This window comes from Pantherophis guttatus, chromosome 3, assembly GCF_059756535.1.
Source record: "Pantherophis guttatus breed Tessera chromosome 3, ASM5975653v1, whole genome shotgun sequence".
In the NCBI taxonomy this organism is placed as follows: Eukaryota; Metazoa; Chordata; class Lepidosauria; order Squamata; family Colubridae; genus Pantherophis; species Pantherophis guttatus.
Window position 1 is genome coordinate 58070700 of NC_142065.1, and position 19190 is coordinate 58089889.

Genomic DNA, 19190 nt, shown 5'->3' on the forward strand with positions numbered 1-19190 from the left:
TTACTTATGGATGAAAGGTAAAACATTTTTTCCCCATTTACCAGTTTATCTATGAGATTCTTGTGCCATCCCAAAGATTCAGTACTCAGGAAACAGTTTGTTACCTAAAACCATGTTTGGGATCAGGAATTGAAAAACATTAAATTATTGTTTTAACATTTGAAGGCTTTCTCAAAACTGCTGAATGATAAACTGGCATCTACATCTACTTATTTTGTGTTTTCTCTTTCTTGAAGTTGGTTTGCACAGTACGTAGTCAGTGAAGCTCTTATTCCAGAATTTCATATAGCAAATATTAATTACTTTAAGATGCTACCCAAGGTAGGATTACGAGACATCAAGCAAAAGGAGGACATTTTAGTACTCCTTTTTGACTTCATGTCCTCCACCCAGCAGGCATGCTTTAAAATCAAATATTGTCCAGCTTTTTGAGTGTCTTGGTTTTTCTTTGGGGCTGGGGGTATTTTGGGACTGTTTTCACAATGGCAGTCATTCAAACTTTTATGTATTGTGACCTTGTAAATTGCTTCTTTCTCTATCTGCCAACAAACTAATACCCTAAATTTACAATATTTAATTTATTTCTTGATTCCAGCAATCGGGTTAAATCCAGCCCCTTCAAATCTATGATTACTGTAACCAGTAGATCATATGACTTGTCATATTTTTCTACAGTGAAATTTGAAAAGCATGTCATCACCAATTCTATATTATTGCTAGCATCTGTTCTTCAAAATAAAAGATTTGCTGGAAAATATTGTGATTAGAAAAATCAGTCTTTCTGCTGGTGGAAAAAATGATTTCATATACATGTCAGCCTAAGTACATTTCTTTGCAATTTCTTTGCTGTAATTTTTGAAATGGATGCCAAGAAAGTTAAACAGTGTGTTTCCCTTTGCAATTGTTCATGTCCTCCTTTGCCTGTTCAGATATCTGGTAACTCTAGCCAAAGGAATCCTTGATAGATAATTCTGTAATAGTAGTAATATTGATTCCTTCACTAATGGAAATAAATCATCCTCAAGCTGTTGAAGATAATATTTATTTCGGCCTTGCCATCACTGGCTTTCATTGCTTTCAGCCTGTTTCATATAATCCTTACTGAGTCATTCTTAAAATAGCCAACACAACTAAGATTAAGTGTGTCTGAAGAATGGTTATCTTCTGTATGGACATCTCCAAACATTTTGTGAAGCCTCTCTGGGTTCAACAATTTAATCTTCCCTGTATATTTTTTTTTCGTGTGCTGTCTTTGAGAAGTTTATGGCTTTAGAGAGATAGTTTCTCTCTTTTGAGGCCCAAGAAAGATAGTCATATATTAATTGTTTAGAGATCAGTACAGAAAGACCAAGTCTAAGTCTTGGTGGGAATCATTTGGATCATCTTAGAATCTAAACTGGACTTTCTTTGCCTGGTAGTTAAATTTATCAGGAGGGCCTCAGTGGGGGAAACCGACCTAGGAGACTAGTTTTTAGCAACAAAGAATGGGATAATTCTTACTTTGTTTTAGCTGTTGTGGAGAATACTATCAATGTCAAGCCTGTTATGGCAGAATAGAGCTGAAATTTCTCCCTTGCTTTTCAGATTCTTTTTAAAATAACATTATTTGGGGTAATTCATCATAGGCTGGGACAATTATTTGTTATTTTACTACCTTTACAGTATTTTATTTGGCTCTACTGCTGTGATTATACAAACATAACCCTACATTTTTGTTTGTGCTGTACTGAAAACAAAAGTACTGATTTGAATAAATATTGATTTTTTTTAAATTAAAGTACTGTGGTACTACACTGTTGTTTTGTCTAAAGAACAGTTTATTTTGTTTTCTTTTGTATATATTTCAGCATGTGGTAGCGGGTGGCTGAACGTGTCTGTGCTTGGAAGCTAAGTAAGTTAGAGCCTGCCTAACTTAGATTGGAGGCTACCAAAGAGGACCAAAGATAATTTGGGAATTTAAGGGACATCCTGGAAAATGAAATGGCAAACCAGTTCTGTGTTGCATAGATGTGTAAAGTCATCACCAGGAATTGTTCTCCACTTATGGAGACCTTGCAGCAGAGTTTCTTAACTTTAGCCACTTTGAGATGAACCTGACTAGGGAATTCTGGGAGTTGAAGTGCACTCATCTTGAAGTGGCTAAGGTTGAGAAACCTTGCTTTCCTATATGATAGGGTTAGGGATAATAGGCAATTTTACTTTTTAAAGCCTTGGAGAAGGTTTCGTTTAACAGCTGAGTTTTCTTGCCTTAGGTGCTCCAGACCCTACTGCAGGAGCCAGTATTGATGATGAAAATTGCTGGCATTTGGATGAGGAACAGGTTCGAGAGCAGGTGAAGCTGTTTCTCTCCCAAGGAGGGTACTATGGCTCTGGAAAGCAACTCAATTCCATGTTTGCTAAGGTGAGACATAGGTTCCCTTTTCTATCACATTTGCAAAACTTTTTACCCTGGAAATTTTATAATATTCTTTCAATTTGCTGTTCTTTTCTCTCAAATCCTCAACATTTAGGATTATATCATTCAGTCTTTTCCAAAGATGGACTGGAACTGGCATTGCATTGGTGCAATGGCCACTAGGAATCAAAATGAATATTACATGTTACTCTCAATTAGCGTATCTTTCCACTTATGCAAATTTTGTTTGGATGGACATTTTTGGTGCTTTCTGATGATTAACTTCATTCAAGGGAGATTTATCAATCAAACCTTTGTAGTAAAGATTTTGGTTTTAATAAAGGATTGTAACATAGAAAAGTAATAGTGGAAAAAGTGGAACATATAACCTTGATTTTTGTCCATTGCCGGATTTTGGCATATACATGTATGCAAACATGATACTGTTTATAATAAGTAAAAATGCTACCATATACAAAGCCATCTGAACAAGCAAGACTTGCTTATGATTCAATAGCAGCAGTGGGTTGTTTTTTTAAAAATGATTCTCCAGAAGAATCCTGTTGCCAACTTTGAAACAACTACGGCCAAGGCCATATTTATGTTTGCTTTGTTTCTTAGTTGCCACTCTTGGGGGGAGGAGGGGTTAGAAGGAACTGGAATGTGATGCCTGAGTCCACTAGACAAAACATCCACCAGACACTGTGTGGGAACCAAGGTCATGGCAATGAACATCTGCTGAGACCGAGGGGAAAGATCCTGCTGGTCTGATTGTTTAACAATACCCAAGACACCTGAGGGGGGTGGGAAGTTTTTATTCTTTTTATTACTCTGAAGCATGAGAATTAGCCAGAATTAGCTTCAACTTTCTAAGTGCCCATACGATGTACTCAATAAAAGATCTTTCACGCCTGAATGGAACTTCTGAGTCCTGATTACATTTGGGTTCATCGCTTGGAACCATAACACCTGTAAGGTGAGTTCGGCTAAAAGAAAGTGACTGTAGCAGTGGTTTTAAAAGCTATTACTGAAGGTTTTTTTAGAAGTATGTACTACCTTTACTTGGAATTCAATGCTCTCAGTTTTTATTCTAAATCAACAGAATTTGAATGATATAGCAGATTGTTCTGTCACAGGACTATCATGAAAAAGGAATACCTGTAATCCTTCTTATAAATACATATAAATTCCAATATGAACCGTATGAATGAACAGAACAGCAGTATGTAGACAGTGTATAAGAGTGTTGAAGGCATATGTTCAAAGTATAATCATTCAGATCAACAAGCTACTGTATATAAAGATATTTGCATTGAATTAATCTATGTATGCTTCTAAGAAAAAAATTAGAAAGTACATGACCTGAGACTAATCCATAAGGATTGTCTAGTTTTTCATAGCCAAATGCAGTCAAGATGGCCAAAATATTAATGGCATACAAAAGTTGTTTGTTTGTTTGTTTGTTTTTTGAAAAAGGACATACTTGTATGTATGCATAATTGCAAGATTTATTTTTAAAATTGTTCTGAATGTATTGTTGCAATTTTATGTCAGTCAGTCATAGATAAATGGAAAGGTAGTTAATCATATTAAGGCAATCTATATAATTAAGGATATAAGCAGTCCTTTCTGGTTCAAACCCATTGCCATGTAGTCTAGCAGTCTAGTCTCACTTTGGACAACTAACTATACAAGGAAGTTCACTAGCCTCCCTGCAAATAGCCTTATAGGAGTTACATTGTCATCAGGACTAATAGCCACTGACCCCCGTAACTTATTTTATAAATGTTTATACTTCATATAAAGCAAAGAATATTGTCGGTGTATACTTTGATCCTTATTCTAAAATGTTCCACCTGAGCATTACACATTTTGAGAAAATATTATTCTAGAACCTAGAGAAATTCTAGTTAGATCAAGTGATATGTTCCCTTGCAGAATCGAGCATGTAAGAAATGTGAATTGGAATTCTGTAAGCAATTGTATCTCTTGAGCTGGATATGCTTTCCTATGTTTGAAAATGTCCAGGTATGGTGATTCCCCACTTTACTTCAAAAATCTGTTCTATAAGGTCTTAGATATCATTTAAACCAAAACTTTCTCTTTCAGATAGGGTTTGCATCAGATTACAAGATTAAATATTTTACTTTGAATTGTTCAGATTTTCAAGAACCCATCATTGTGAGGGATTCAAAGTCTGAAGTGAAATATCTACCAGTATTTCCTCAACCATGGGACATTTTCCCCAAAATTATAGAACAGTAAAGGGAGATAAGCTGATTATCAAGAATCCTCATAATCTGAACCCACATTCCAAGGTATTTTTTGAGGACGGAGTTTGGAAGTTCAGTAATCCACAAAGCATTTGGATTTGATCATTCTTGGAAATGGGAATCGTAAATTTGAGTATATCTGGCTCAGCCTCTACTGGCTGGAGAATATAAAAATCACCATCTGGCTTATCATATTCTTTATTAATGATTTTGTATGCCTCTTATTCTCAGGGAAAAATGCTTTCTTTGGCTTGTCTGAATAACTTGATATTTGCTCAGCAAGCTTTACTCCTTAGAGACATTTTCACAACCATGTAGGCAGCTTGATGATGGCAAACTTTTTATCATCTTATAAGAAGTACATAATCTCCTCCTGCCGCCCCCCCCCCCAAAATCTGGTATCTCCATTCCTGTCAGTTGTAACCAGGATCAGTCAGGATAATCGGAGTTGTAATTTAGCTCCAAATGTATGATGGGACACCCTATGGGCAAAATGTGGCAAAGACTATGTAGAAGCTAACTCATGTCACCCTTAAATCCAATCCCTATATGATTGAAAGTCTACATGTCCTCCTCTTTTATCTTAGGTCCGTGAAATGTTGCGCATGAGAGATTCTAATGGAGCTAGGATGCTGACGCTGATAACAGAGCAGTTCATGGCAGATCCACGTCTTGCTCTCTGGAGACAACAAGGAACAGGCATGACTGACAAATGTCGACAACTGTGGGATGAGTTGGGTAAGTCCAGCAGTTTGTAATGCTTGAGGCTAAAAGGAACTCAGATGGGAAAGGCTGCAAGAAAATGGCAGGTGACTTATGGTGGCAGCTGGAAACCATACAGAGCTGGGAATAGCATTACTATAGGCTATAGGCTACATGAATTAGTATATGAGTTTGTGTTTATGTGTGTGTGGGAGGGAGGGAGGGAGGGAAGGAAAGAGAATGGTTCAAAGTCAATTTTAAAATTAGCCTTTCTCCTCAAAAATAGGAAATAAAGTTAACCATAAGATCTTTCCCACTATCTGCTAATTGATTCTTTCTAATGGAGATGCCAGGGAAATTTTGTATACAAAAAGTATGTTCTATAAGCGATCTATAATTTCTCCTAAAAGTATTATTCCTCTTTTCCCAGGGCATATGTTTGCACAGGAATTTAAAGTCAAATATGAAAAAAAAAAGTTTTTATTTCATCAACTTCATAAAAATAGATTACTATCCAGAATTTGCCTGAATCTCTGGGTTTTGTGCAGTCATGGTAATTTGAGTAGAGACTGCTAGGGAAATAATATATTTGACCTTAGCTTGTGACTTAGCATTGAGAATCAATATCTAGGATGTCAGTTGATATTGGATGCATATAGACATTTTGCAAAACAGTGGGACATCATTGAAAGGTTGCAGTAGCCCTTGGCATGGATGTGAGATCTTCAAAGTTTTCATCTCCATTCTTGAATAATCACAATGCATAATTACATCTGAAAGTTAAAATGAGATTAAATTTAATTAGATTCATCAAATGGAGCCTAAATCTTGCGAGGACAATTGCTTGCCATCTTGACTAGTCACCAGTAATAACTTCTGGCAGTTCTGAATATTCCAACAAACTTTTTGATCCTGCCCATTGATCTTACTGAAAGAGTTAAAATTGGTGAGGCAGAGGCCCCCCAATTCTCACACTGGCTGCCACCATGGGAGAGTGTGACAACAACTTCAAAGTGGCAGGTGCAACCAATGATCAAAGTCCTGCCCTTTTTAATTGTGTGTTCAATGTGTGTTCAACACATTTAAAATGGGGGAAGGTTGCAATTGACCAGTCATGCTTTTATTATAGTATAGATGACTCCCCCTCCCTCCCTCTGCATATGCTCCTATCAATACCAGAAGTAGCAGCTTGGTAAACAAGGGGGTAGATGGCAGAATGCTTCAACTGCAGCCAAAAATCCATAGCCTAAAAAAGAAGAAAGGAACCCAGGATTTGAACCTTGGCACTGATATACATAGAAACACACAGGGCAAGATTCCTCTGTGCTGGCAGATTTTATTTTATTTTTTTTGTATGTATAGCTTCCTAATCCAGTAAAACTGCTTATCTAAATCTTATGTCTGATTGGAAATACAGAACTAAGAAAGAGTTTTTTATCACTATATTTAGCAAACAGTCCCGTCATTTACCTGTGGCTTTATTTTTATTTCTCTTTCTCTGTGTACAGCTTTTGTAACCAGAAGTTCCCTTAGTAAAACCATTGCTTTAATTATTCTGATCTTTATTGCCACATTCTTCATGATTTTGTTTAGGTTTTTCATTCCTTCCTCCTTAGTATTAACATCCTCTTTGTTTCTCCAGCACATAGTTTCACAATTTGTGAGCTTGGTAAAACAAAATTACCTAACTTTGCCTCACCATCAATTGTACATTCAAAACGATCTCAATAGTTCATGCTCAAATAGAAAGTCTCAGAATTATGACCTGATTTGTAATTTAAATAAAGAGGGCAGGGGTTGAAAAAGTAAAGTTTTTATTTCTGATCAAATCAAGGCATTGAAAATTCTAGATAAATGTTCTTACATGATTCTCTCAGCTGAAACATAAGAGGAAAGCTGGTATTACCATCACTGAGAAACTTTGAAGCTTTAATCCCATTGCAGTGATATTAAAGATTAGATCCTAATTGAGTTGAAAACAGTTGGATTATAGCTCAACCTTAATCTTTGAGCAGTTTAACCTTTATTTTGTTTACAGCTGGAGACCAGAATGGGGAAGAACACAAAATGTGGGAAAAATTGGCTTGTTTCAGGTGAAAGATCAAATGAAAGGAGCCTAAAGTTTATATGCTTCAGTTATTTTTCTGTTGGCCCTTTTGCTAGAATCTGGCAAACTGTGGTTTGTGGAAACCAGTTGGGAAGACGAAGAGTGCATCAGCTGGAGGCTTGATCTTGTAATTCTTTGGCATTCCATCTGAACTGAGTAATTGTATTTTTTAATTGAGTTGTTGCTAGAGTTACTATTGTTCTTCCTCCCGATGGAGAGTAGTTTCTCCTTACAGCAGAGGAGTTAAAGATACATATTCACACTGGAGTAGTATTGTCCAGAATATTTGTGTGTAGTTCTACTCATACATGCGGGATCAGTAAAGTTTAAGAACTGTGCTCCTATTCTATACCCAAACAATATTATCTCTGCTATTAACCTTATTATTTTTGTGGTTCTCCAATGAAAAAATTAAGATTGTGTCCTTTACTCATTTATAACCTGGTTTTTCAAAAAAATACAAGGTTACCCAGTTATTTTAACTATATGCATACCAGTAGTGACTGAGATTTTGAATGATTGAAAAATATGCCAATTGGGTATTTTATGGTAGTCTAACATTTAACTGGGAAAATAACTTTAAAAAATACATAGGAATTTAATATGGAACAAGAGGAGAGGCAAGGATTCATCTAGCTTTGTTCATAAAGGATAATAATTATAGATAAATGTTAACATTGATTCCTGTAAAGGTAGTCCTCATCTTACAACCGTAGAATCCAGTTGTAAGTCATTATGGTTGCAAATGACCATAATGATGAAGTAATTCTTTAGTCTTTTTCACTATGGTGATTAAGCAAAGGCAACGGTGATTAAGTGAACCTATTTTTTGAAAGAGCATTTTAAAAAAGCTTTTTCTGGCAAAAAAGTTGCCAGAAATGGCAAATAACATTGCAAATTGAAGTCATGTGATTGTGGAATGCCGCAAAAGGTCATAAAGCTGACCCACTCAACATATGTGGTCATGTGACCAGTGTGTATGTGGGAGGGAGGCACAACTATTTACAATGGCTGGGTATAGTTTCCTGGCCATAAAGCACCCATTCCATGGCCATTGTAACTTTCAGAGATGATAAAATGATTGATTGCAAGTTGTAGACTACCTGTGCAAACATAAGCATGCATATTTGAAGGTAGATCTGGATAAAATGGGAATGCTATAGATCAGTTAGGCCATCTGGGAAACATACTACAGCATTAGTAAGCAAAAACCAAAATATCTCAAATATATTGCTTTGATGCCTTTATACAACAAAACAGAAATACTCATTTATGATCCCATAAACATGTTGTGCAAAAAGGCTCCGTTTTCATTAGAATTTCAGAAAATATCAATATATGCCCAACAGATGTCTAGTGAACCCTGATCTGTGTTTTATATTATCCTTATGTTGACATATTGTTTCCCCTGACAGTAACTGGGACCATATTTCAGAAGAGCATGCAAGGAGAACAGGGCAATTAAATTATTTCCCATCCCCTGCCATTCATTCCCAGCAGTCTGAGGTTGAGATCAGTTGTTTTGTATAAAGCCAGAAAGAAGAGTTTAAAAACCTGCCACCCAGGAGTCAGATCTATGTATTACTCTATGCTGAGCATTGTGGCTCTTTATCAAAAGAACTGATTCTTTAAACTGCCAGCTTTGGAAAAGAAGCCCTTCAGGAGCAGACTTGCCAGCTAGGAAACTTCAAAAAAGCCAGATCTATAAAACTGCTTTTTTCCTGTTCAGTATGAGGAGAGAAACCTTTAGAAGCTCAAGGATGGCTGCCCTGCATTTATGGCTAGGCTCAAAGAGAAAATCCCCCAAACCATCCCAGTTCCATAATGAAGGGGATAGTCTGAGAAATATGAGGGAATCTGAGATGCTTAGTAGCAGGGGAAGCTGGGAGTAGCTATTTACAGATTCAGGGGGGCCCTTCTACTCTGCCACTGGTTCCCTAAGCACTCAAAAGCAGTTTTTTTTTAAAAAAAAGTCCACACTTCTAACAAGGAATGCAAAAAAAAATCATTATCTTGCCTCCAGTTGATACAGGAGCTGGAGGAGCAAAATGTTTCTTACTTGCTTCTCTATCAAAATGGAAATAAATGGCTTGCTCTGCTCTCCACCTCCATCCACATCCTTATGTCATGCTGTATGCAGTTTTCTGACTGTGTCCAAAAAACCTCCCTGAACAATTCCTAGAAGGGGAGCTGCCAAGCCACAATGTTTTTTGAAACTTCTGTTGAGGGCTGAAACCCTGGGGGAGGCAGGAGTTTCTGTAAATGGGAAAGAGACTCTCCACAGGTCTATGGAGTCACAGTCTTTCCTAGGAGCAACTAATTTATTGCCGTTTTTAAATATACCATAGCTGAACCAGAAACAAATCTGCTTGGCTGTCAAATACAACTGGTGCCATGGGATCATAGATTTCTAAGCGATGGTTTCAAATGGAGCATCTTATATGAAGATGTCCTTAGAAGTATATGGAAAAAAACAGAAAGGGAAAGATATAGAAAGATACAGATATAAAAAGATTAAATAATAAAAAGACTGACCATTAAGTCCAATTTATTTGTTTATTTTGATTTAAAGCCCCTCAAATAACCTGGCCCTGCACTATGATCTGGTGCTGCTTACTCCATTCTAAAGATAACATTTGTACAATTTTGTCACAGATACCAAGTACAATAAATTTATAGACTCCCATTAAAGCACGTAATTGGTGAACATTCATCTCAGTGAATCGCAAAGCATAAAGGCCTATAATCCCTGGCTTTGAATGAAATTGGTTCAGGTTTAGGAGGAGCCCCAGCCAATTCCAGATCTAAGAAGTGTGAAACCTGCTTAAAGTGCGCATCCTGAGAGTTTAATTTGCCTGGTATAGAAAACCTTTTCTTAGAGCTGCTTGTACAAGTTTTCCAGTTATACAGAAATCTGCACACTCTGCTATTAGAGTACTTAAACATATATCTGCATTTACTGTATCCTTATGTGTCTTAGGATTTCTGAGAAAAATATTTTAATCAAATGGAGTAATGAATAAAATCTAGAGGAGATGATTGCTCACAGGCAGCGGAAAAGTATTTTAAGAGATAGCTGCAAAGTATGAAGTATGTAATTAAGTACAGCATATAAAAATAGAGGTAGCCACAAATCATGTGATATACATAAAACTCATAATCTCTTTTAAAACTCTAAATAACCATCCAGAGTTAAGTGTGGTTTTTTTGGCTTTATATCTGTATCCCTCATCAGCATCTAATTGACCTCAACTGGCCTGAAAAACCTAAGTGTTGAGCCCGTTTGGGATAGGAGACCATTAGAAAATGCAAGGGTTGAAGGCTAGATTTGAAACTGAAAAAAATCATTGTGGAATAAAACATTTTTTCCATATGGTTGTCAAGAAAACTACATTCATTCCTGGCCACAAATTTATCAGAAGTGAAACTCAATTGAAAGGCAACTGTTCCTTTAGTCTTTCCTTAATTTCAGATTCTTTTGCCAAAAAATACTTAATATGTATTCTTAGATATACAGCATTAACTGACCTGCAGATTGAACTACAGTACCGGGAGCAGTAATTATACTGTTGCTGCTGATTATGGGGCAAATGCCACTTGCCTACTGCTTTTCTAAAATGGACTAAATGTGCAGAATAGAAATCAGGCTATCATGTGGGGTTTCCAACATTGGGACTTGCTGGCATACATTTAAGCACTCTTTGAAGTACAGTTCAAACAGTCGATATATCCTGGCAGACAGAAATAATCTCGGATGCACATTGCCTCTCCATTTTCAGCTCTGAGGGATACAATTAAGCTGATTTATGGAAGATGTTTTATTGAGTTAGTTAGCTAGTTTCTTTTATAAAATTCTCCCTCTGGGCTCAGTGCAGTTCCCTGAAACAAGATGTAAACATTTCCAAACTCTTCAAAGCAATAAACCTATGGGGGGAACGGGACTCTTGTTGCCTGCTCAAGTAGAAAAATACATTTCAGCACTTGTCTTGCTCTTACAGGGGCCCTATGGGTGTGTGTTGTATTAAATCCCCACTGCACACTAGAAGAAAAGGCATGCTGGCTGCGACAGCTCCGGAAGTGGGGTGATATGGATATTTGTCCACTGGAAGATGGAAACTACAGCAATGAACTTCCCAACATCACTAGTGCACTTACTCAGAGCTCTAGTCACAGGCAAAGTAAGTGTGGCGGAGATAGTTTCACTGTCTATTATGTAACATCTTTCTCTAGTTTCCATAAACAGCTAAAAATAATCTTATGACATCCCAGTTACGGGTTAATAGAAATCTAGTTCATGGCATAGGACTGTTCTGCATTTCAGCTGGTAGATCAATGAACAAAAGAATGTTGCCTGAAGGCAAGGAAAAGGGATGTACTACTAAAACTCTTGTGTCTGTTTGATGGTTCGTAACCTTCAATTGGGTGAAATGGTGCATCATGGAGCAACAATTTTTGAATCAACCTACCTCAAATTGGCTAATGTACAGAATTCAGGACCTGTGACTCTTATGGGCAAAATTGGACAAACTTGGCAAAATTGTGGCTGCTTCAATGCTGCTGCGCTGCCATAGGGGCACAATCAGCTGCAATTATGTGATCATCATTTGCAACACTCCTTGCCAGCTTTTTACAAGGAAAGTCAGTGGGGAAGTTGGCTGGAAGTTGGGAATCACTGCCCCCTCTCACAGTTTTTTTGCTGGCCAGTGATCATTCTGTTTCTCTGTTTAGGTAAGGGGTTATTTTTGAAAGGATGACCCAGTGGGGCACGGGTTGCCTAGTCCTTATTAAAATGTCCCAATTGAAGGAAAATGGTTTTGATTCAGATTGTCAGAGCTCTATAAATCTTGCCTTCTTCCTATCTCCCACCCTCATAATGGGATATTTTAATAGCCTCTCTCTCTCTGTCTCTTCCTCTGTTCCTGATTTTCTCTTTAATTCCCTCCCTGTATTCTTGCTCAGTTATCAGTACCAGGCAGTGGATGGACCCTGCTGTAGGTTGTTGTTTTCGGTGTTGTTGTTGTTGTCATATTAACTGGAAATTATCCAGTGTAGAAAAGAATTGGTCAGCTTTATCTGTCTCCTCAATTATTTCCCCATGCTGTTTTGTGCTGGAAATGCTATAATTTGTATAGTTGGATTTTATAACAATATTTTGTTATAACGATTTTACTAACAATACTCAGCAAAAGCATCATTTGAATACTTTGCAGTCTCAAATATTCCTGCCCAGCCTTGAACTCTGTGCAAGCTGAATGCATAAAAATTGACTCATATTACTTAATATATAATATATCAGGGGCTAGATTTCACAATCTTCGTGTGCAAAGTTCCCAAATCTTGTTGATATTGGGAGATATATTTTTAACGTAGCACGGCAACAGCGTTCTTGCCCTGACCTTATATTGTAAATGGCAACAAATCCTGCTAATAGATTTCTTACAGTGACAATAGACCTGGAATGTTGTACAAAGATTTTGATATCCTCCAAGTCTGTCTTTTTAATGCCAAAAGGCAGCTTAAAAATTGTGTGAATAGCACAGCGCAGCACAGCGTAGAGTTCCTGTACTAGTGTGTAAAAGAATATAGTGCTTGGTTCAATGTCCTGTTTAGAACTCTTCCTAGCCCTTCTGTCAGGGATTGAGTTGTACTTTCCTTGCCCTATGTTCTGTTTTAACGTATGTGAGCAGTTTGGTGGTAAACAGGTCCATTGTGATCAATTGATTGCCCCAAGCAGGGGAAATAGTTTGGGAAGACCACTTTGTACTTGGATGTTATATCTAATTAGCCTTGATGGATGTGGGACTGCTTTCAATGGCCATCTGCTGGAAGGCTAGTTGGCTTCCTTGTGCAATTGATTGTCCCCTGTGAGAATCTATGCCATGTTGGATGGGGTAGGAGTCTGATCCAGCAGGATGCTGCTTGGGTTTTTATGTTCTTACCTGTTCTTTTCCACATAGGCTCTTTAACAAGGCCACGGCGCACAGTATTCACTCGTGCCATTGAAGGCTGTGACCTCCACTGGCAGGACAGTCACCTCCAGCGAATAATCAGCAGTGATTTCTACATTTCTCCATCTTACCCCAGGGAGGGTGAGGGCCTTCTTTTCAACTCACAAGGACAACCGTTGTGGCTGGGTAAGCTTCCTGGTTCTGGTTGCTGTGCAGATTTTTTTTAAAAAAGAATATTTGTTGAAGAAAAAGCTGTGATCTCTCTAGGACAGAATAATATTCCTGCATTTGTGGGTGCTGTCCCTCTCTAAGGAGACCTACTTCACTTACTTACTTTCCAGAACTTGAGAAGCCTGGCACTTAGTCACTTGTAATACTGAATACTCACAGAGTCTAAGGTAGCCCCTTTTTTCCTAGCTCTATATTGGGATACTGTGTATTGAATTCAGTAATTCAGTATGGAAAGAGTTTGCTGATGTTGTAATTAAATGCAATAGTGCACTGTTAACTAGACCAGAAATTCTACTAATAACAAAATAACAAATTGGTTGAAATTAAATAAAAGGCATTAAAACTGAAATCTGTAGCCAAACACTGAAATTACTAATGATTGTGCTGTAATGGGCTTTTCATCTAGATCAATGAAGCTTACCGTGCTAAATTAATCCCATATCATAATATAACAGATCCACTTCTTTACAGCTTCATTAGGAAAGTAAGACCTATGTAGCACAGAATATAGAAATTCAGGGATATAGAAACTGGTGCATGGGACCTCAGTCAGGTGACAAAAGTTCATAGCCATCTTCCTTCTCCTCCTCAATCCTAATTTGGATAGATCATTTGAATTTGCCAAAGACATAAATGAAATGCATTGTCCAATCTTCTTGCTTCTTTTTCTTGGAGCTCCTCCTGGAGGAAATTGAGAGCATTGAGGATTTGTTTTTGATTTGCCAGCAACATCTGAATGATATAACTTTAAAAAGGTGTGCATACGGTACTTACAATGAACAAACTCTTTTGAAAGGGACCCAAGCATTTTCTTCGGGAACATTAAAAACATGGAGCAAATCAGCTGAGGATTTGGAGGAAGGCAAGAAAAAGGAATGAAGTTGTCATTAAAAGATCCTGGGATACCTTACAAAAATATTTTCTTCACAGATTGTCCATTCCTGTGACTTTCTGTCTGCATTCCCCATGACAGGGACATTTAGAGAGGAAGAAATTCTTTGCAGCTTTCCAACCAGTCTGTGTCATCTGTTCCTCTCCAAGTCGTCGTGACTTTGGGGAAGGGGGATGGGACGGATAATAATCAAGAACAGATGAATTTCTATGCCATGCAGTTGTGTTGCCACAGGACACGACGTTCTCTGGTAATAATACTATCGGGAATGGCACAGAATGTACACTTGATACAAAATCACTTCCAGAGAGGTATTCTAGAGGTTGAGCAGAAGTTATAAAAGATAGAAGACTACATCAGGTGTCTATTTCATAAAGAGCTTTGAGTAAAGAGGAGGTTTGAAGGATGGAATTGTAACTGTGGCTCAGTTTGAATGCCAAATGTAGTATTGTTAAGACTATGGGACCAGGAGAGGTTCAAAACATACACAGGCAACTTCCTTTTGCAATAAAATTAGAATGTTAGGAGAAAAGGCTATGCTACAATACAATTGTTCCCTCATTTGCCTTCTTTTTCTGAAAGAGGGAATCTTTTAATATAATATACTATAATCAGGAGAAATATTACCTCTGCGTATTTGGGTTATCTTTTGAAAGGAAGGAGTTGAAAAATCTGTTTCATGGATGAACATTATACCACTATGGGTTTTATTTGCTTTTATTAAAAAACACAAGGTTAGGATAATAGTGATTTGGCAGATACAAGAGCTGAAATATAGTACGTGCGCTGCATATTACACACATTCAGTGCTGCACTATGAAAAAGGCAAAGTGAAAACCAGCAAGCATCAAAAGGCCTATTTCTACATGTTAGTCATCATTAAGGGGGAAAAATGCAACGGAACAGAATATATAAATAAAGCTTAGCTTTAAATTCCTAGTGTTCAGTTGATTCTTTGGCATAGACTGCATGTATAATTCATTTGTCTCTAATTGAGGCTTAATGGCCTTCTATCCTTACCTGATGCCACAGAACATGTCCCAACTGCTTGTGCCCGGGTTGATGCCCTACGGTCCCATGGATACCCCAAGGAGGCTCTCCGTCTAACTGTGGCCATAATCAACACGCTGAGACTGCAGCAACAGAGGCAACTGGAGATATACAAGCATCAGAAGAAAGGTATGAATTAGCTTGTGTTTGTGACTTTGGTACCAATCCAACTTTCTGAATGTTAATTTGGGCTTCTTGATACATTATTTTTATGTTGTTCGGAACATAACAGATCCCTGGGTTGCTACCCTGATCGTTCCAAACAAATTTTAGCCGTAGAGCAATTATTTTTGCAACTGTCTTTTTTAAAAAAATGACTGTCCATTTGAAGTTGCTGTTGCCCATATAAAGGATACTTGCATAAGTGGGTGCTGTTGGACTTAGTTGGCCATTGGTCTTTTTGTAAACACAGAATGCATTGAATTTTGTAAACACAGAATACATGGAATAAAACTGAAGCCAAAACTGGGCACAACCTTGTTGGAACAACCTTGTCACAATGAAGTTTTCAGGGATAGTTTTGAGCATTGTGGTTTGGAAAATGAAGCTAAAGAGGATACCCTGTGTGGCCTTACTCTGGGATTTTTTCTTGTTTTGTGTGTCCGCTAGAACTATTACAAAGAGGAGCAACCACCATCACAAACCTGGAAAGCTGGGTAGGACATCCTCTCAATCCGATTGGCTGCTTATTTCTCACTTTGACAGAAGCATGTCGAATAGAGGATGAAAACAGCCTTGATGTTTCAGGTATGAGAATGAGAACTTCAGATTGCAAACAATGAATTCAAACCAGCTTCTGTTCTTTTTCCCTATGTTCAGTTTGGAGCCATCCACTGATTCCTGTTGTTATTGAATGCCTATTTTTTTTTGTCTAAAAGCTGTATGTATATGAATAAATGAGAAAAGCCCAGCTCACAATTTTCAATGGAAGAGAAAATTGGAAGAGTCCTGTGAGAGAGGAGATGCAGCTGTCCAATAGCCCTTAGACTTTTGTTATATAGCTCTTTAGTTCTAGCTGATAATATGACATCTTTGATGTTTTGCTCTTTGGCATCTGCACTTGGCATGGTTGACTTCTCCTGCTAAGCACAGGATATTCCTCAGGAATTGATATCAAATAAAGTTCTTTGTGTGAAAAATCAGTTCCAGAAAATATCCCAGCTACTAGCAAAAGAACTTCGCTCTTTTAATTTGTTCATAGTCCAAAGGTTTGTGTAATGCTCCTTATGATTCCTATGCAGTGTACTTCAGAAAGTGTGGGATGGAATTAATGGAGCTGTGTAGCTCAGCCCAGCTGCACCAGCATAATTGAGGACATGAGGTGCAGCAAAAACAGCCACTGTGTTGCACTGTGAGTGGAAAGTTTGGACCAGTAGCATTAATAGAGCCAACCTGATTGTGTACCTTGGAAGGCGTGAGAAGAAATTATAATTACAGTACTATATGGAGTTGGATCCACCTGTCCTCTTAATTCTTTTCTTGGCCATCAGATGCTGGTGAGTCAAAGCCTCCAGTGTATCAGCATGTGCCTGTGGCGAACAATTGCCCTGAGAGTGGGGAATCCTACCTATCTCTGGCTTTGGAAGTGGCACTGATGGGGATGGGGCAGCAACGGGTGATGCCAGAAGGCCTTTATGCGCAAGACAAAGTGTGGCGTAATGAGGAACAGATTATTGCCTGCCTGCAAGAGCTGGAGCTTGATGCTGTATTGGTGCAGACCCTACGCAAGCAGTGCATTCTGCTTCTGGAAGGTGAGAGAACTGAGATGCTGCTGCCAGTCACTCATGAGAGACAAAGATGTGTCCACAATCCAGGAAAAATTTTTTAGATTCTAGTAAATTCCATATCGGAAACCCGGTCAGTGTCCCTTGGTCACAATAGCAGATGCCAATGAGATAATGGTATCAAAATACTTTTGAATAGAAAAAAATTGATAGTGATATGTATTGGAAAAGAGGTTGGTAATAGGATTCCCAAGGAATCCTATTTATCAGGATTAGATAAAACAGATTACATAGTATTAAAGATTTTAGGAAGAGAATTGAGTTAGTAAAAGAGGAGGAGACTAGAAATCTTTTTCTGATTAACCAGTTTTATTGAGAGATACAAACTTTTATTAGTTGTAACTGACTTCGTTAGATGCACAGAGTGGCTAGATTTTTGTAGGTAGAATTGGAGTGAGGGGAACAGGGTGGAGGGCAGGACCCGGTGGTGATGCAGGTTCTATGTGAAACAGATTGAAGAACCTTATTAATTAGCAACAGTTACGTGTTACAAAATCATTGTGTTTGATGAGACGTTCTGAGATTCCCTTTGTTTGATGGTGCTGTTAAAAGTCCAGGTTTGCCAAAACAGCCCTTTTGCGATCTGCAGTGATGTACCCTGGCAAGTTGCAATGTTCTGATATTACTTTGTCCTTGTTTTGAGTCTTGATATTAAATTTGTGTCCATGAATTCTTTTGCACAAAGTTTGTCCCATTTGTCCTATATAGTAGCATTCAGAAGGGCATTGCTGGCAGATGATGGTATACACATGGCATATCACACGGGAGGAAAAGCATATGAAAGGCCTCTAATCTTTTGTGTCTACCTGTTGGTCCTGTGACAGGGCTGTTGGCATAGACGTGAGGGCAAAGTAGACGTCTGGGATTGTTGCAGGAGCCGGTTCCCGTGTTATCTCTTGTTGAATGTGAGAATCTGATTCAGGTTGAGTGGTTGTCTGCATGCAGGTATAGGCCTGGCACTCAGTGCTTGAGAAAATTCAGTATCATTGCCCAGAATAAGCTGTAGATTATTAATAATACATCTGAGTGGTTTGGGCTGTGAGCTGTAGGTGACAACCAATTGTGTTCTATTGTTCTATTTCTGTGGTCTGTCTTTTAATATGTCCTCCCTGGGAATCGATCTGGCTCTATTGATTTGTCTATTGATCTTGTTCAATGAGTAGTTTAGATCCTGTGTCCTGGATTTCTGAGCATTAGTACTACACTAATATTTTCTTTAATGTGAATTTTTTATGTATACATTTCCTCATTCCCTGTTTATTTGCTTTTTCCTTTACTGAAACAGGAGCCCTTTGCAGTGGTTACTGTAGCTTCTTGTCTAGAAGGCTCTGGCAGTTGAATTTAGAAGACAATCCATGTCAATGCTTGTGCTGCTTTAAAATATGCTGCTTCTCCCTCCCCATTCCACTGTGGGCTCTAAAGCCTGTGTATTCATGTGTCTGCAGTTTCCTTTGAAAAATAGAGGGAATTAATGGATAACTTGGTCATTGCGATAGGGAATGGAAGGAGAAGAAGAAGACAAGCTGTGCCTTTCTAACCACAACGTCTGAGTTGAAAATATCAGAAAGATGAATAGGAGGATCTGGTTTTCAGTTTGATGGCAAGAAGAGGAATATCTCCAAACCATTTGTGTCATAAAATTAGAGACCCCGGTTCAAGTCGAAGCTTAGTTGTGGTAGTTCACTGGTTGACTTTGGACCAATCACATACTCTGAGCCCAATCTACCTCATAGGATTGTTGTGGGACAGTTGGAGGAGGGAGTACTATGTGTGCCATTTTGAGCTCTTGATGAAAAGATAAGACATAA

At 38.0% G+C, this 19190-nt stretch overlaps 1 protein-coding gene across 3 annotated transcripts in view; it reads left to right on the forward strand.

Annotated features, from left to right (window-relative positions):
* ZSWIM5 (zinc finger SWIM-type containing 5) overlaps positions 1-19190 on the forward strand; it is a 130099-nt gene that overhangs the window by 103907 nt on the left and 7002 nt on the right. For all 3 annotated transcript variants that reach the window (XM_060689892.2, XM_087889676.1, XM_087889675.1), the window contains exons 3-9: positions 2253-2401; positions 5256-5406; positions 11476-11655; positions 13435-13611; positions 15581-15727; positions 16208-16345; positions 17089-17349. In XM_060689892.2, the coding sequence (XP_060545875.2) occupies positions 2253-2401; positions 5256-5406; positions 11476-11655; positions 13435-13611; positions 15581-15727; positions 16208-16345; positions 17089-17349 (1203 nt within the window). The remainder of the gene's footprint in view (positions 1-2252; positions 2402-5255; positions 5407-11475; positions 11656-13434; positions 13612-15580; positions 15728-16207; positions 16346-17088; positions 17350-19190) is intronic.